The following is a 16,213-nucleotide window of genomic DNA, read 5'->3' on the forward strand; positions in this document are numbered from 1 at the left end:
TACCCTCACTGCTCTAATGCTCCCCTCAATAGATTTAAATGAGATAGAAATCATAAAGCGGTGAAACAGCTAATATTGCGGCTCAGATGAAGGGCAATAAAGCATAGAAACTGACATGATAGGAACAAACATATTTCATTTTAGGTGTTCATAAAAGTGATAGTGACAAAATGAAAATTAGTTTCTTGGCTGGTTATGTCTCGGATAATATATGGTCTCTGTTCTATCTAATGTACCTTTTTAAAACATGGCTCGTCCACGTTGGCTAGCTTTGGAAAGGGTTTGTTCGCCAATTTATGATCAATGCATTTATATATAAGACCAATATGTGTCATATATGAGTTCTATATGAGACCAATATGTGTCATATACAAGTTTTATATGAGACCACTATGTGTCATATATGAGTTCTATGTGAGACCATTATGTGTCATATACGAGTTTAATATGAGACCATTATGTGTCATATACGAGTTTTATGTGAGACAAATATGTGTTATATATGAGTTCTATGTGAGATAACTATGTGTCATATATGAGCTCTATATAAGACCAATATTTGTCATATATGAGTTTTATATGAGATCAATATGTGTCATATACGAGTTTTACATAAATCTCAGATGGTTCCTATAGCCTATACACAAGTCATGTGCTGCCATACATAAACCATTTCCAAAATCTATTATGATTGTTATTTAAATATCATGCCAATGCATATCACACATATAGGTCAGATGCAGGTCTCATGTGGAATACCCCATTCAACCTCTCAACTTCGCTTGTCTTTGAGTTCATGCTAAGCAGTATACTCTTTAGACCTGAGCATCGATATCTTGATATTGCTATAAAATGTGAACAACCTTGTAAGTATTTGTGAGGTTTATAGATCATCCCATATTCATTCTTTGTGTTTGTTCCCCAATACTCATCGCTACATATTTGGCCGAGCTATGTAAGACACTACCTTCATATATTATATTACTATACATAATAGAAACATGTCTGATGGTTTCCCAAAATCCTTGCGATAAGATTGGTTGGCTCCCTACACATGTTGGTACAATTTTAAATCTGCTGGAAGTTACCTGTTCCGGCTTTGTGACTAAATATTAACACATCAAGTGATAATGTCTCATTAACAGTACATAAAATGTTTACTGTGAATGTCATGCTGCTCTGCTCGCTCGCTGTCTATTCTGGTGCAATCTGGTAAGAACTTGGCAGCAATGCGCTGAACATCCGCTGCCAGATAAAATACGAACTCATTAGTGCAGGGCAATCTAATCTTCATCAGATCAGTGTTTCTGCTGCCGCTGTCTTGTATTGTTAGCACGAGCTCCACGGCGTAATACCCACCGACCTTCTTACCACCGTTTCATATCATCATTAGTATCAATATTTTCTGAATACAATAAAGCCGGCAGCAGATGCTGTCTGGTTCACTGCCTTCTGTCAGTAAAAACAGGATGCTGCCTTGTAGGAATATCCCATGAAGGGTTTGGAAGGTTTTGACTGGTTATCAAAAACACAATCTTTATTGTTCATATTTTGTATGAACAACAAAAAAATATATATATCCTTGTGCAGCTCAGAGCTTGTATGGTTCTGATATACATATGACAAGGCCTCTATATATGTTTATATATATTAAATATGATATTTAATTTATATAAATATATATAATGTCTTGTCATATATGTGTATCAGAACCTTATCGGATCTGATCTGCACTGATGGGGCTTTAATAGCCAAAACAGTACTGACTGTAGCATGAGTATATATATGTTATATATATATATATATATGTATATATATATATAGGCCTATATGATTATGTTTCGTGTGTCATTTTATTTTTTTCTGAGCTAAATTAGATTAGTTTAAAAATTTTAAATTTCTTTGGTGCTTAAAATTATATCCTTTTTTTACCTGGGAATGATTTTCACACCGATCACTTGACTGCCTCCTATCAGATCACTTGACTGCTTCTATCAGATTTGATAAAGAGTCGTAACCTTTGTTAATGCAGTCTGTCTACTCTAAAACAATTATGTACGCTAACAACCAGTTGACAACGTGTGGCAATGCTCTCCTCACGCCATAGTCACAAGCGTATAATCGCATTTGAAATTCACGCTATAGTGATCAAGGCGAATGAAAACATTCACAGAAATGAAGCACCTCTGATTATTTAACCGAGGCGTCACATTATGCAGACGTAGCGCCTGCCTTCTTCCGTCCTTCGTTCATCATTTAAACATTTCATGAAACATACATTTTTGTCTTAATTAATTACAGGAGATTGAAATTTCTAAAACTATTGAAATCACCATCCTCTGACTAATGCATTTCATACCGTTGTCCGGGGCCCACTAATCAACTATGGTTTAAACAGGGCCAGAAAGAAAAGATGTGCTTGGGTGTAGAAGATAATAAACTTCGGTATTGTTCAGATAAATGATAAAGGAACCTCTGTGATATCTAAAATAGCTAGTAATGATGCATGTCCCATAATCCCCCAGCTGTTCAATTAGGTGTAATAACATTTTATTACTGTGTGCCGATAAAATAACACACTTGTTTTCAAATTTTCTCATTTGCTGACAACTTTCAGTGGTTTTTATGGTCTGCCTGTTCCATAGTTTATAAAGAGTGTAGATAACATTAACAACGTGCCCTCCGGTGCCCTCCGCGTTTATATTCCACTGAGTGATAATACAAGAGATCTCAGGCTAATATACATGATGTCTTCTCGGCTGCCATCATCATATGTAACGGAGGGAAAGGAAGTAACAACCTTCTATTCTCTTCATCAGCTTTATAGGAAATAAAATTAATAAATTACTTTGATTTACATTGCCAATCTGTGCATTTCTATCATGAATAAAACAGTTTCGTTAGAAAAATGTCATATGCTCTTTTAGGTAATCCGTTTATCTTGTCCGGCTGGAGGAGCAAAAGCTAAACTGAGGATGAATAATGGGATTCCAGTCTGATATGTTTTGCAGGTAAATATTTATAATTAGTTTTTTATTTGCAATAAAAATGAAATATTTTTATTGTGTTATGTAATAGTTCAACTCAGCTTCTGACCTGCGCATTATCGTGTCATCTGCGAAAGTTACATCAACAGAATGATTAAATCTTTCTCCAGGGTAATTGCTCTTTGCAAAGTCCATGCATTGCAAGCCTCACACATATGTTTTATGGCACCTTGTTGGTTAGTTCTTTTTTTTACAATATCTTCAGATGATAGGCAGCTTTTTGACTTAAACTTTACTTTTTTTGTTTAAATTCTAAACAATTCGCGTTTGATTAAAATGTGAAAGATTTCAGTTATGCATTCGGTGTGAATTCATATCAGTTAAGAATCTTGGCTCTGCTTGTCAAAACTGGAATTATACGTTTACATTCTTGTTTGAATAGATTTTGACTGAAATTGGTACATTCTATGGCTTCGTAAAGTTGTAACCCGATCATCAACTTCAATTTGATAGCCGGTTAAGATGCTATCACTGCCATTTCTCACTGACATCCGACACGACTCACACTCCGATTTCATCATCACTATCTTTAGGCCAAAACATCCAGGCTGTTCGTTTTAACAAAACTTGTTTCGAGTAAAGATTGGATTCTCCGCTGTACTGCGAGTCTTTCAACAGTTAATTTTAAAACAAAAGAGAGCCGCCGCACGCGCTCATGATTTTAATCTCATAAGCTTTTTCAAAAGATTTCTCTATTTTAATTGATGGATGATCGCTCGTCTCCTTCATTATGTTCGAGCTAAAGGCAGCTGGGATTGTATTGTTATTCATCTGAGTTTTGTCTATGGCTAAGCCTCTTCGCTCCCTCTAGGAATCAAATATGATAGACTGCCAGGCAGCTAGACTACCCCTATTCTAAAGTCTTTTGTTTTTAGATTAACGCGTGCGATCGGACTGTTTACTTTTTCCCACGTCAGTAAAAAAATCTCCGGAAGCTAAAGCTATGTGAAAATATTACAACCTTCTCAAGGAGCGACCGCGTAAAAATATTTAGAGGTCGGTTTAGATCGTGCAGCAAATGGTCTCACCGAGTGAAACCCACTTGTCACGCCGTCTGGAGTTGGCGTCGTTCTTCCAGGTTTCAGGCAAACTGATTTAGCTTTATGTTGCTTTGCATTTCTCACCCATTGTAAATGTAATGATGCGTTGGCCACATAAATTTAAAAAAGATAACTGACATTCAGAGAAATCATTAGGTGAGCGAGTCACAATCTAACTAGCGTGACTTCCTCCCTTCTAGACAAAAGTGCTAGCTTTATTTTTGTAACAATTATGTTCGTTAACAGGGATGCTCTGCATTTCAAATGATCTGTTGTAGGCGGTGTAGGAGTGGTTGCTGACTGTGCAAGAATCAATAGCAAAATTTGACAGAAAATAAAATTAAACAAGTGTGTTTTTTGTTTCTTGGATTTTAAATATTCGTTTAGTGAGATTTGGTGGCTTTTTATTATTAATTAAAGATATATAATTTCTGTACACCTTTTTCTCTATATTTAGGATGTTGACTCATGTTATCTCTAGTGGTTTGTTATTATTATTTGCTTCCAATATCTTTTGTATTATCTCTTGCATCATCACATTTTTACTGTTTCTCTAACTCCAGGGCTCAACTCTTCAACCATCTTTAACATGGTACTTCCTCCTTTATGCGAGATAAAAATAGAAAACGTATTTATTTTATAATCGTTGTCATAATATCTATTTTTTGTTGTCAGTGTAATTAATTTACACCAAAGTTTGTTTTATATTTTATTTTCTAAAATAATTATTGTCTAATTTAGAATAAACGAGTTGATAATATAATATTATTTATTTACTAGAGTTTTGAAGGAATAAAATAAGCTCGATGAATGAACATTTTGAATTCAAATCATTGGTAAAAAAGCACTCAGTATTTTTAAAACCATGTCTCTAGTTTGCGCAAAACAAACAAACATATCAATAATTTGTTTGCAAAAGATACAATACTTTTGTGCTAGCTTCAATGGTAAATTACTGTCAAATTAGGATGGCTAAATCACTGTGATCAGGTGCTGCTATACATTTAATCTATACCTATGCACGTCTTTCCAATCTCACATCGGACAGTTATCTTATCACCGGTATTGTTGACAACTGCTGGATATGCATCTTAGAAACACAAAAGAAATTGTGGTCGTTTGACATCGGTGATGAATGGTGAACGCAAGTGGCGTGCATGCCAGAGGTTCATTATAGTCAGAAATCACAAAGCCAGCAGGCTAATCCGCCTGATGAGTTGTTATTGTATGGAATATTACATAGAAGGAAATCACTCCAGTCACAGTTTCTTAATAGAATTATAAAACAGTGTATTTCAGCCATTTTTATCTCTTTTATACATTTATATAAAAAAAACTTTTGTAAGGCTGTGCATTTCCCCTAGGGCATACATGATTGTCACAAAGAGCTTTAATGAGACACGCTTTAGTTATCTAAAATCTTATAGCTGAGAGAGAAAAATGCCATAAATGCTGACCGCAATTTACGCTATGTCATTGCACCAGCAGTCAGCTGAGTTCCAATACAAGTACAATAATTAGAAAATAAATAACACATCAATAAGAGAATATAGGTCTATGTGTTTATGGTAGAGAGACAGTCATGGGGTATAACGATTAATGAAAGCCGTGTCGACAGCGAGTTGCGTTTACTGAGCTATTTTTTCAACTCTGCTGCTCTTCTGAACTGATTTTGAACATCGATAAATATAACTAAGCATTGAAAATATGTTCTAATTGCATAAAAATTTATAAAACAACTTTGTACAATATCACAAACCAAATCATAAAAATAATATCAAGATAAAAATATTACTAGTTTTCTTGTGTAGCGAAGACAACGATTGGTGGACTTTGTTTGAGATCATTGCTGAGTTGGCTTGTTTCACTCATAGACTTCAATTAGTGTGAATAAGTCTATGGACTCGCTGATCACAGTCTACTTTATCATGAGACTCGGCTGCCTGGATGTGAGCTAGGCTAAGGGAAAGGCGTGTTGGGCTGTAGGCCAGGATGAGTAAGGGCCTAGATTATGACTTTGAGAGAAGTTCGCGTGAAATGTGCTGCTAGGGTAGCCTTGGTAAGCATGGTTTGAAGCCATTAGAGGTGCGACACCAGCCATGTGCTGAGAGCCAAAGTTTCCATATTTCATATCCATGCCCATAATAGGTTTATTAAAGTCTGCTTCGTGCGAAAATTTTCGTCCTTTTTTCGACTTTGTTGTCATCTTACGATTTCTCGTCTGTATGTTATCTTTTTTCATAGTTAATGGCCGATGTACCTGCAAGAGAAATGGAATGTATGAGGATTATTTGCAGCTCTATGAGTACATCAGATGGTAATCCTTACAGATTACCGACTTGTTGTAAACAAGAGTTAATTAATGGGTTCACTTAAAAATGGCTGTTTACAAGGCGCTGCGTTTGACAGAAGGACTAGATAGAGAAATGTCTCAAGAGACTAAATTTTGGTGTCAGAGCGTTAGCCAATTTTATCGTTAATAGTTGGCCAGCTTGCTAGAGTTTTTCTCTTTTCTGTAAGGGCTGCCTTGAAAACTAGTTGATAGAAGTATGAAAAAATAAAGATGAAGCAGAATGAGAGAATACAATTTGGAAAGATAGCGGAGAATAGGAGAGTACGACAAGAAGAACGAATGGAGCGCAAGACAAGCTGAGAACGAGACGAGCGAGATGAGCGGAGAGCGAGATGAGGAAAAAGCAAAATTCAAAACGAGTCAGAGAAACGTAAAGAGATGTAGAAAGAAGGCAAAGGGAATAAACGGCGACATGCCAAAGATTGAGAGGAACAGAGAGTGATCAGCCAAGAGTGTAAAAAAGCAGTGATATGAATAGAGGGTGAAATGCGTAGAGAACAATACGAACAGAGAGCAAAAAGAAAAAGGACATTACGGAAAAAATGCAAGAGGAACAGGGCGCAATCTGCAGAGAGGGTAAAAAGGGGAGTGAAAAAAGCAGAGAGCAAAATAACGAGAGTGCAGAAAGAACAAGAGCAGTCCGCTGTAAGAATGACAGGGAAAAAAAGAGAACACAATGTAGAAAGAGAGAGGGTAAAAAGAACAGGTGGCTTAATGCAGAGAGAGTATGAGAAGGACAGAGAGCAAAATGCGGAGAGAGAGAAAAACAGAGAGCAAAATATAGAGAGAGCGAAAAGAACCGAGAGCGATATGCTGAAAGGAAGTTATAAAAGTGGCAAAGCAGTTCACATGCACCACTTATCATTGAAGGTTCACATGTATCACCTGTTTTTGAAGATTCTTACATACTACCTATCATTGAAGGTTCACATGTATCACCTGTTTTTGAAGATTCATATGTACTACCTATCATTGAAGGTTCACATGTACCATATATCTTTGATGGCTCACATGTACCACCTATCTTTCAGGTGAATACGATGACTCCTGCTCCCATGAAAGAGACGTTTGAAATATGAGTATCAAATCAGAGTTGTGCAAAGATGCTCGCTGAGAACTCTATTGTGAGGCTGAATATGGAGGCTGAGCTCTCACTCTTTGTGTTGTTCAGTGTGCAGTGAAACTGCAATTTCTTTACCTCCTATTCAAGTTTAATCGAGTATTCATAAAATTGGCTGGCAGTGTCTCCTCAGTGTCTCTAGTCATGCCTTTGCTCAATACACTGCCAGCAAAATAATAAAATTGAAATAAGAAATGTTTTGTTTTCAATCTTTCTTTACGTATGATAGTGACGGGTATGTCTGCGTGTCATCGTATCAGAATGACAGGCACTTTCGTGAAATCTTAGTAATTTTAAAAATTTCCTCCTTCAACTGGCTATTCTCAATATCAAAATTTTCCTCAATAGTTTCTTTCCGCTCTGCAATGACTAAGAAAATAGCTTGCGTTACTTTTCTATGGCGTTGTTTTACATCGCTTTGAGGGTTCAGTGAGCATGAATGAAAATGGTAAAACAATGCTGGCAAAAATCTCCATAGTTTGTTTTCTCTGTCGTGCTCTTATAACTCATATAATTTAGGTGTGGAGAATATATGTTTCTTTAAGGCACGCTTTTTGGATATCTAAACATTTGTAACAATACGTCATTTGGTTTATTAATCCGCTCAACTAATTCCATTATGAGGCCCTTTCACTGCATGCCTATAACGACTGTTTCTTATTCATAGACCAGCTCATAACTAGCTCTATGATTTTAAACTCGCTTAATCCCCTTCTGAGCAAAAGACTTTGGGTCCAAGCTAATCTCCGCCATACTGTCTCAGAATAATCGACATAACGAGCCTATGCTTTCTGCTCCATCGACTGGCGATGACATCTGATGATGTTTTACTGCTTTTGATCTCATTAAACGAGGACTCTCTTAGGCGTTACATCAAAGACGGGGCAGGATCGTAAATAATTGTATACTTTGCCAATCTTTTAGCTATTGTCACCGAATCATTTGCTGTTACTATTTAAGAAAGAGATTAAGGCAGAAGACGACTCTTTAGAATTGTTTTAAACTATCATCTAATAGCCAGAGAGGTTTAAGAAAAACAGCCAGAAGTTTAAAAAAAATAGCCAGAGAGGTTTAAGAATGATAGCCCGAGGTTCTAAATCTACTTACGTTATGTAGCTTATAGTAAAGACCACAGGCGTTACACACCGGGTCACCGCTTCCATTTCTCCTCCACAGCGTCGTGATCGATGTTCGGCAGTTAGCGCAGCTGGTACCAGCTCTCCGAGTTGCTGACTGCAAAATGACATAATAATGTAATAATATACAGCATAACAAATTTCTTTAGTTTTCTACCAAATATGTTCAATATGTAATGTTTAATAGATATTATATTTCTGATTGTGCGTAATATATTAAAATAAGAGTAAATGAATCAGAACAGAACAAGTCTTGTCATTAAGGAGCCTCTGGTGCCCCATTTATCATTCACGCTCGAACAAATGATGAATTAAAAATTGTCTGCTTATTCATGCAACAATTGCACCAAGAATTGGACCAGAGAGAGAGTTGGTGAGTTACCAAAAAGGTGGGAGGAAAGGCAACCAAATTGCAAACGAAAACATTAGCTTACAGAACTATTCTGACTCCTGCTAAGCACTCAAGGTGTCTACAGAAATAGCACGACTCCGGCTTACGCAAGACCAGGAGCTCAAGTTTCGCCATTATTTCGTTTCAAGTAGAAAATACAAACTAATGAGTAAATTTTATTGTCATTCTTGTTGATCTTCTTGCAAGTTTAAGAAGTAATAATAGAATGTTTTGATCCAAAATGTTGATCCCAAATGAATCTGACAGCCGGGCCACATTGTTTACATTCTGCCTCGAGTTCCTTGGTACATTAAAGAATCCTCAAAGAATTTTTATATCTTATAAAAAGACAGCTTACCAGCCGCCGCTTCGGCTTGACAAGAGGTCTGCTTGCCCCATTCATCTTGTGGTATAGTCCACACGCATTGCAGAGGTAATGCCCTGTGCCGTCCCTCCTCCACAGCGGTGTTTGGGTAGCACCACAATTTACACATTCTCGTCCTTCTATAACCAGACAGGCATCTTAAGCTGATGAATGAAACCAAAGGGGCTCATTATAACAGCGTGAGTTCACTGATAAACGGTTTTTCCCAGCCAGTTTTGACATAATAATAAGTGTTTTTATATAATTCATATTCTGTTTGCGATGGAAATTGGTCAACGGTATGAATTATTTAGCAGACAGTAAATGGGAGATATGAAACTATGTTGTAATCGAGGCTCGTGGAATCCAGACGGATCCATTTCATCTCGTGTCAAGCAAATTTAAGGTATAGAATGATACTGTGTAAGTATAGGAAACTGAGACGGCATGCCACGCGTGTTATTTAATGCAAGTATTACGTAGCGTTGGGGCATAAACTAGCGAATTCGGTTGGTAGAGAAGAGAGAAATGATCATTCTTCCAATAATACAGCATTCCACCGCTGAAAGTCTTTTGTTCACAAAGATATTAGATAAAGTTGCAGAGGCTTGTTATTAGCTTGTTACCTATTAATAGTGCAACTGGCATACCCTGCCTGACCACCACACACCCATGCGAACAAGCCTGCAACAGCAATTAAAATTTTATGTAAATCATCATTAATATGTAATTTTGACACAGGGCTATTATAGCTGAGCTCACAGCAAGACTCTGAACAAACGATGGGAGGTACGGGTGAAAGACAAGAAAGGGATCAGTGTTATGTAGTTAGGTTTACGGAGTTGAGGGTAGAGCCTCGCCAATAAGATAATCACATTACGGGCTGCCACTTGACACATATTATATTATGCAATAGAACAGCTAGAATAAGTGCCCGATTTCTAGAGCTATGGTTATTTTGCATCAAACCTTTGCTTTAAAATATATAAGAATTCCTGAGGGGTGAGAAAGGATGATTGTACATGGGGTACAATACAAGACTCACTTCAACTATGTGGGCATTCACGTCGTGGCTCGCGTTACAAATATTAATAACCCCCATAAAAGATTCTAACGAATTGTATGTTTTAATTAGAGCCCATGTTTTGTTTAACTAAGCCATGCCTTTTTACATAGTCATATTGCAATATAGTCAAAGGACACAGTACAGAAATGCAGTGCAACTCGGCGGAGGGGAATAAAGGTGGCATTCCAAAGCTCACTCCGATTCCCCAACCACCCTCACTCTATTCACAGTAGCGATACTCTGGCCCACCCTCACTCTATTCACAGTAGCGATACTCTGGCCTGCAACGAGTTCAATATATCATTTTAAATATCATTAAATTTATTTAGTTACCTTGTCCATTTTTTGGCTTGCTAGGTTTATTCGATTTGACTATAGAAGTGCTGCCACTCGTTTGACTACCAGCGCTGCTGCCTTTGAAGGTGTCGGTTGTGTGGTAGTCCGAGTATAGAAAATTGGGGTTGCTTGTAATAGGGAAGTTTACTCCGTCTGTCTCTCCTGATCGGGTCTCTTCTTTAGGGGGTGTCGACGGATGAGAAGATTGCGGAGAGAGTTGTTGTGTCTGGTGTGATGGATAAGTAAGGGCTGGAGGTGCTGTCGGTGGTTGCACAAAAAGTGGCTTCGATACTTGGTGGTATAGTGGACTTTGGCTTGACATCATAGTCGGGTGCCATTGTGGTTTGTACATTGCTGGAGATGCTGAAAAAAATATTTTCATCACTACAAATAGCTAAAATTTAATTAAAGTGCAAAAGAATATTTTATGCATATTAGTTTGTATATTTTATGTAGCTACTATTGTATTAAATATTTTAGTTGCATTTAAATGGGCTACTACTAATCAGAGGGAATATAATAATAAGTTAGGAATAATAAAGCAATAATAATAACAGTAACCATTATTGTTACTTGTTATAATAGAGCAGGTGTAGGAATTCTGTGGAGCAAATTCATTTTTTGTAAAAGTCGGTTGAGGTTCTACTACCAACCATAATTCTGTGCGGCGCCACAGGTAAAGTCTCCTTCTACTGAGCCATTTATTGGTGAACTCTGAGTGTCTAGATTTCTATGGTGTGTCATCAGTGTATGGTTGACAGGATAGCGTGTGTCTGTGACAGGATGGGGTATGGATGTCGGGTACCAGCATGGCATCATGCTGTTCTGCTGCTCTGGTATTACATCCATTTCTCTGCTGACAATAACTTTGTGTCAAACAACTCATAACATAGCTTTTTATAGTTTACTGTTTAAATTTCTTGTGGCAAACATTAGTTTTGAATACTAACATGAGATATCATAAGAGTTTCAAACATTATTTATACAATAAATAGGGAAAACTGTCTTGTACATTTTGAGGAAATCTATACTAACGCATAGGAAGATTTAGCAATTGCTATTTGACTGAGCATGAAATGAATTTTTGATGAGGCCATTATGACAAAAACTTTAGTTTCTGTCCTCAAAGCCTTTGTCACCGAGAGAAGACATGATTCGATACTCTGAACCAACCTAAAGTGCACTAGTCAAAGAAACAGTTGTTTGCAGGATGAGTGTAAGATAGCTGGATGCTTCTCGGCAGCCATTCCCATCTTTGAGATAACCAAATACGATAACGATAATGAAATGATTTGGCCATTTCAAGTGTTCATTTCTTCATTGAAGCTCTCTCAGTCACATGATTCAAATTAACCAGCTTTGAAGAAAAAAACTTTATTTATCAGTGTTAAGATCTTACTCGATGTCCTGTGTGTTGAATAGACCTATTGAATATCTCTAGTCATTATAAACCCATAAGCCGAGAGACATCAAAGGCTTGCGTTTTAATCACTAAACTTATCACTGATAGCATCTCATGTATTAGCCTCGTTTAAGAAAAGTCACACTGCGCTACAACACAAACAATGCAACACTGAGAAATAATACGAAATTATAACAAAAAATATTTATGACTTACATGTTCACGATCTTCTTGTCAGAGATATTGTATCCAATTTGAAATGCAAATCGTATAAAACACTTGGTGTTTAAAAAGTTATGCTAGGCTAAAATAAAACGCCGGGCAGATATAAAACAGCCAGCAAGACGTTTCCTTTGACAAATGAGAAGATCAGAGGGTCCAAAGCATATAAATAAAGGCAGACTATTCTATAAGCCTACCTTTGAGTAATTACCAATGTTATTTCTACCAGAAACCTCCATCTCCCGCTAGCCAATAAAAATTGAGCATGGGTGGAGCCTACGCCTGGCCATCTGATTACGCTTTATACGACTTTGACTCCAAGATTAAAATATAGGAAACGCTTTTCATTGTGAGGATTGAAGAGGAGAGACGAGTATGAGACAGTTTGGGGGAATCTTTTGAGTAGAGATAATCAAATTAGATTGTCTTGGGAAATTTGTGTACATTGTGTAGTCGTCATGCAGGCAGAGCATATCAGAGTGACAGGGAGAAAACAATACGTTCTGATGTGAACTCATCGCCGTAGTGTGACAATAAACATTGGCCACAATAGGCAAATGAACCTCCATGACCTTTGCCAGTTGTTGCAGGTGCTTTGATTGAATTTCGATTGATGGATGATTCAATTTCATGACATGTTTATTCCAAATATTGCTAGTAAGTCCTTTTTCTTACATCTGTGGAGTTAGCTAGGAGAAATGTACACAAATACTTGCAATTAGTAACAAAGGTGTTTTTATTTATAAATTCATCGTAGAATGATAATCTTTCTATAATAAAGTGAAAAAGTGCAATGTTGCTTTTATGGTATTTTTAACAGAAAAGTAACTTTCAGAGTAGTTGGTTATCAGTTGCTAAGGCATTTTGAAGCTGGGAGTTAAAGAGTAACCCTCTATTTCTAATTATCATACATAAATACTAATATATTAGATATATATATATATATATATATATATATATATATATATATATATATATATATATATATATATATATATATTGTTTGCTGAGTTATTTTTAGCCCTTCCCATCTTTTGAAATTTTTGCAATCTATTCACTAATACTGCCCCATACGAATTTGTAGCAGCAAAAACTCAGGTGATCAAACAAGGATATAAGTGCTTTACCGAGCAGCGAGAGTGTGGGGGGTTGATATTTAATGTCAAGGATGCGACCTTTGATAGGGCAGCTAGTCAGCTAATTTGAAAGATACTGCTAAAATTGTATTGTCACCGTTCTGACTAGCTCTATTCATCATAGAACTTTTAACCATCTACTTTTCAACCCAAAACGGTTAATCTACTCTCACGAAAAACATTTTGTACATACCAATATTTACAACTATTCTATTTGAATGGTTGAGTATAAACTATGGAAGGCGAGAGATTACTCGTATCTTACAATCTTTGCCTGTAATCAGGACAAAATCGTAAACTTACTGCACTGATTATCATATGTGACAAATTACAGATCAGCCAATGAAAGTTGTCTAGCTATAACCGTTATCCAATCATACTCATAGGCAGATTACAGTTTATGTACTCATTCTATGGTTTATGTAAAACTAATACGCTTTGCTCAAAAAATTATTATCTAGCTTGGAGTATAACATCTTGTTTAAAAAATGAAATTTCTCTTGAGAAAACTAAATATGGTAAACAATGTAGGCATAAACTATCTCGATTTAGCATCCCTCTGTTAGTGTCAGCCAACCAGTCAGCCTACAGTCTTGCCTGCCTGTAGGACTTAGAAATACTAGCAAGAGCTCGTATTTCTCAGCCCTAAAGGCAGGCAACAATAATACAGGGAACTCAGTCTAAAGTCTGATGCAAACTACGTAATACTATAATCAGCTCTTTTGCTGGTGTAAGAATGCTTTACAGCTATTGAGAATATTTTGGGCTTCTAATATTTCCTGCATATCATACTCGTGCAATCTAAACAGGCTTGAAACACAGAGAAGATGTCATCAATATTGTACACAAAGTTCTCTAAGAATTTTAATTTAAATGATTAACTTAAATAAAATACTCATATTATGATAGTTTATTGCTTCCTCGTGAGACATAACGCTGTCACATTGGACATCTCATAATTCCATTCAAAGTTTTATGTATTGTATCTTGTTATATAAGTGGATATATTCGCACATTTTTCTCGTGTCTTTTCCTAGGTCAAAAATTGTACCGGCTTCAATTGTATAATGCTAGCTATGCTTACTCTACTGCGTATAATGGCCTTATCATGTGTTCTAGGAGATATCTATTTTAAGAGTTCGGCAAGAGGGTCAGGCACAATTCTCTGATATCTCCATTACGAGCCGGGACGATGAGTCGACTGGGCTGAATGCAATTTTATCAACAATAGATTAAATAGATGACAAAAAAATGAATATTCACGGCTTAAAATTGTGTAGGGTTTTGTGCAGTGAAAAAGAACACCTCCTTGAGGTGAACAAAAAGATGATTAAACGCTTTGTTAGAACTAAACAGGTCCTGGATACAGTGTATTGTGGTATTAGCTCATCGACTCTACAGAGACGCTATTCTGTATGTTAGCATTAATATCTCGATCTTATTTAAGCAGATTTTGCCGCGTTTTACATGAAACAATTGCATTTTAAGTAACTATAAACACAATTCAATTTTTTGAGTAAAATACATTACAAATGTTCAAACATATTTATCAAAAATACCTGTATGTTAGCCCATCAGTTCCAAAATGGAACAACTCGGCAAAAGTAATTATGTGTTATTTTATTGGACTCTGTTACACTCTAGCGCAATTTTTTAAAAATCTAAATGTTATAGCTACATAGTTAGTCTTAAGCTTAAAAGGAAGGTTTGCACCAGTAGGAGGCAAATCAGGCGCAAACATCTTTAGTAACGAGTGAATTATAATTAAATATCTATTTTTCAACTTCAGGTTATTTAGAAATAGTCAAGGTATTACAAAAATTTGACATCAGGTCTCATGGGGACGAGCTTGAATAAGTCATTAATTGCCAAGAATAACTCTAAATTGTAAACTAAAAGCCTGCGGGGAGTTGAACCTTCTATTCACTGACACATTTGATTACTCTGTCCAATAGGAGGCCTCGCAAGAGAGTACAATACAACAACGAAGCTAATTCTCCTCAACACAACAATGCTCGGCCATCGGTCCACCTGTATACTCCCTAAACCAGATGCCCGCATATAAATCGCTGCCTTCTATTGTTCGCAGAGATTAAGTTTGGCTCGTCTGCTTTTCTATTCTTCAAAAAACATCTGCCTTGTAATTACTGGCACGAGCCTCACACGAGATGCAAATCTTTAACTGAAGAATTAATATGACTACTCTATAGCGAAATTCAACAGTAGAAAAATTCTGTCAATATTTTGGAAAGATTTAGTGATAACATAACCTTTCATCTGTAGGGAAAGCTACAATTGTGCCACGCGCCCGCGCTTTTCATTCATAAAGACCCTGTGTTCGTTTAGAATGGTTGGGGGGGCATCATATTCCAGGTAGAAAAGAGCATTGATGTGATTGGACTAACTGAAGAGCCTTCCTCCATTTTTTTATTTGACAGCAGGGCCAACATTGGTATACACGCTTCCCATGTTGAACATCTTGTACTTCTTGTACAAGTTTTTAAGTTACATATCTGTTCTATCTAAATAATTAAAATCTGTTAAAATAATAGGTGATAAAATTGATTTATATTTGCTGTAAGTCTGACAACAACTATGAT

General features: G+C 36.5%; 2 protein-coding genes across 2 annotated transcripts in view; one reads left to right on the plus strand and one right to left on the minus strand.

The window, feature by feature from the left end:
- LOC137387892 (synaptotagmin-1-like) overlaps positions 1-4,822 on the plus strand; it is a 33,647-nt gene extending 28,825 nt beyond the window's left edge. Inside the window, exons 8-9 of the mRNA XM_068074407.1 lie at positions 2,928-3,011; positions 4,366-4,822. Of these exons, the coding sequence (XP_067930508.1) occupies positions 2,928-2,999 (72 nt within the window). The 3' untranslated portion in view covers positions 3,000-3,011; positions 4,366-4,822. The remainder of the gene's footprint in view (positions 1-2,927; positions 3,012-4,365) is intronic.
- A 520-nt stretch (positions 4,823-5,342) lies between these two features.
- On the minus strand, positions 5,343-12,606 carry LOC137405300 (GATA-binding factor 3-like). Its single transcript, XM_068091529.1, has 6 exons — positions 12,472-12,606; positions 11,507-11,706; positions 10,851-11,216; positions 9,446-9,591; positions 8,668-8,793; positions 5,343-6,347 (listed from the first exon to the last, which is right to left on the minus strand). Exons 2-6 carry the CDS (start codon positions 11,700-11,702, stop codon positions 6,042-6,044), a joined length of 1,140 nt encoding a protein of 379 aa, XP_067947630.1. The 5' UTR covers positions 11,703-11,706; positions 12,472-12,606; the 3' UTR covers positions 5,343-6,041.
- Between the last annotated feature and the right edge of the window lie 3,607 nt (positions 12,607-16,213).

The sequence above is a fragment of the Watersipora subatra genome, chromosome 1 (genome assembly GCF_963576615.1).
Source record: "Watersipora subatra chromosome 1, tzWatSuba1.1, whole genome shotgun sequence".
Taxonomy (NCBI): domain Eukaryota; kingdom Metazoa; phylum Bryozoa; class Gymnolaemata; order Cheilostomatida; family Watersiporidae; genus Watersipora; species Watersipora subatra.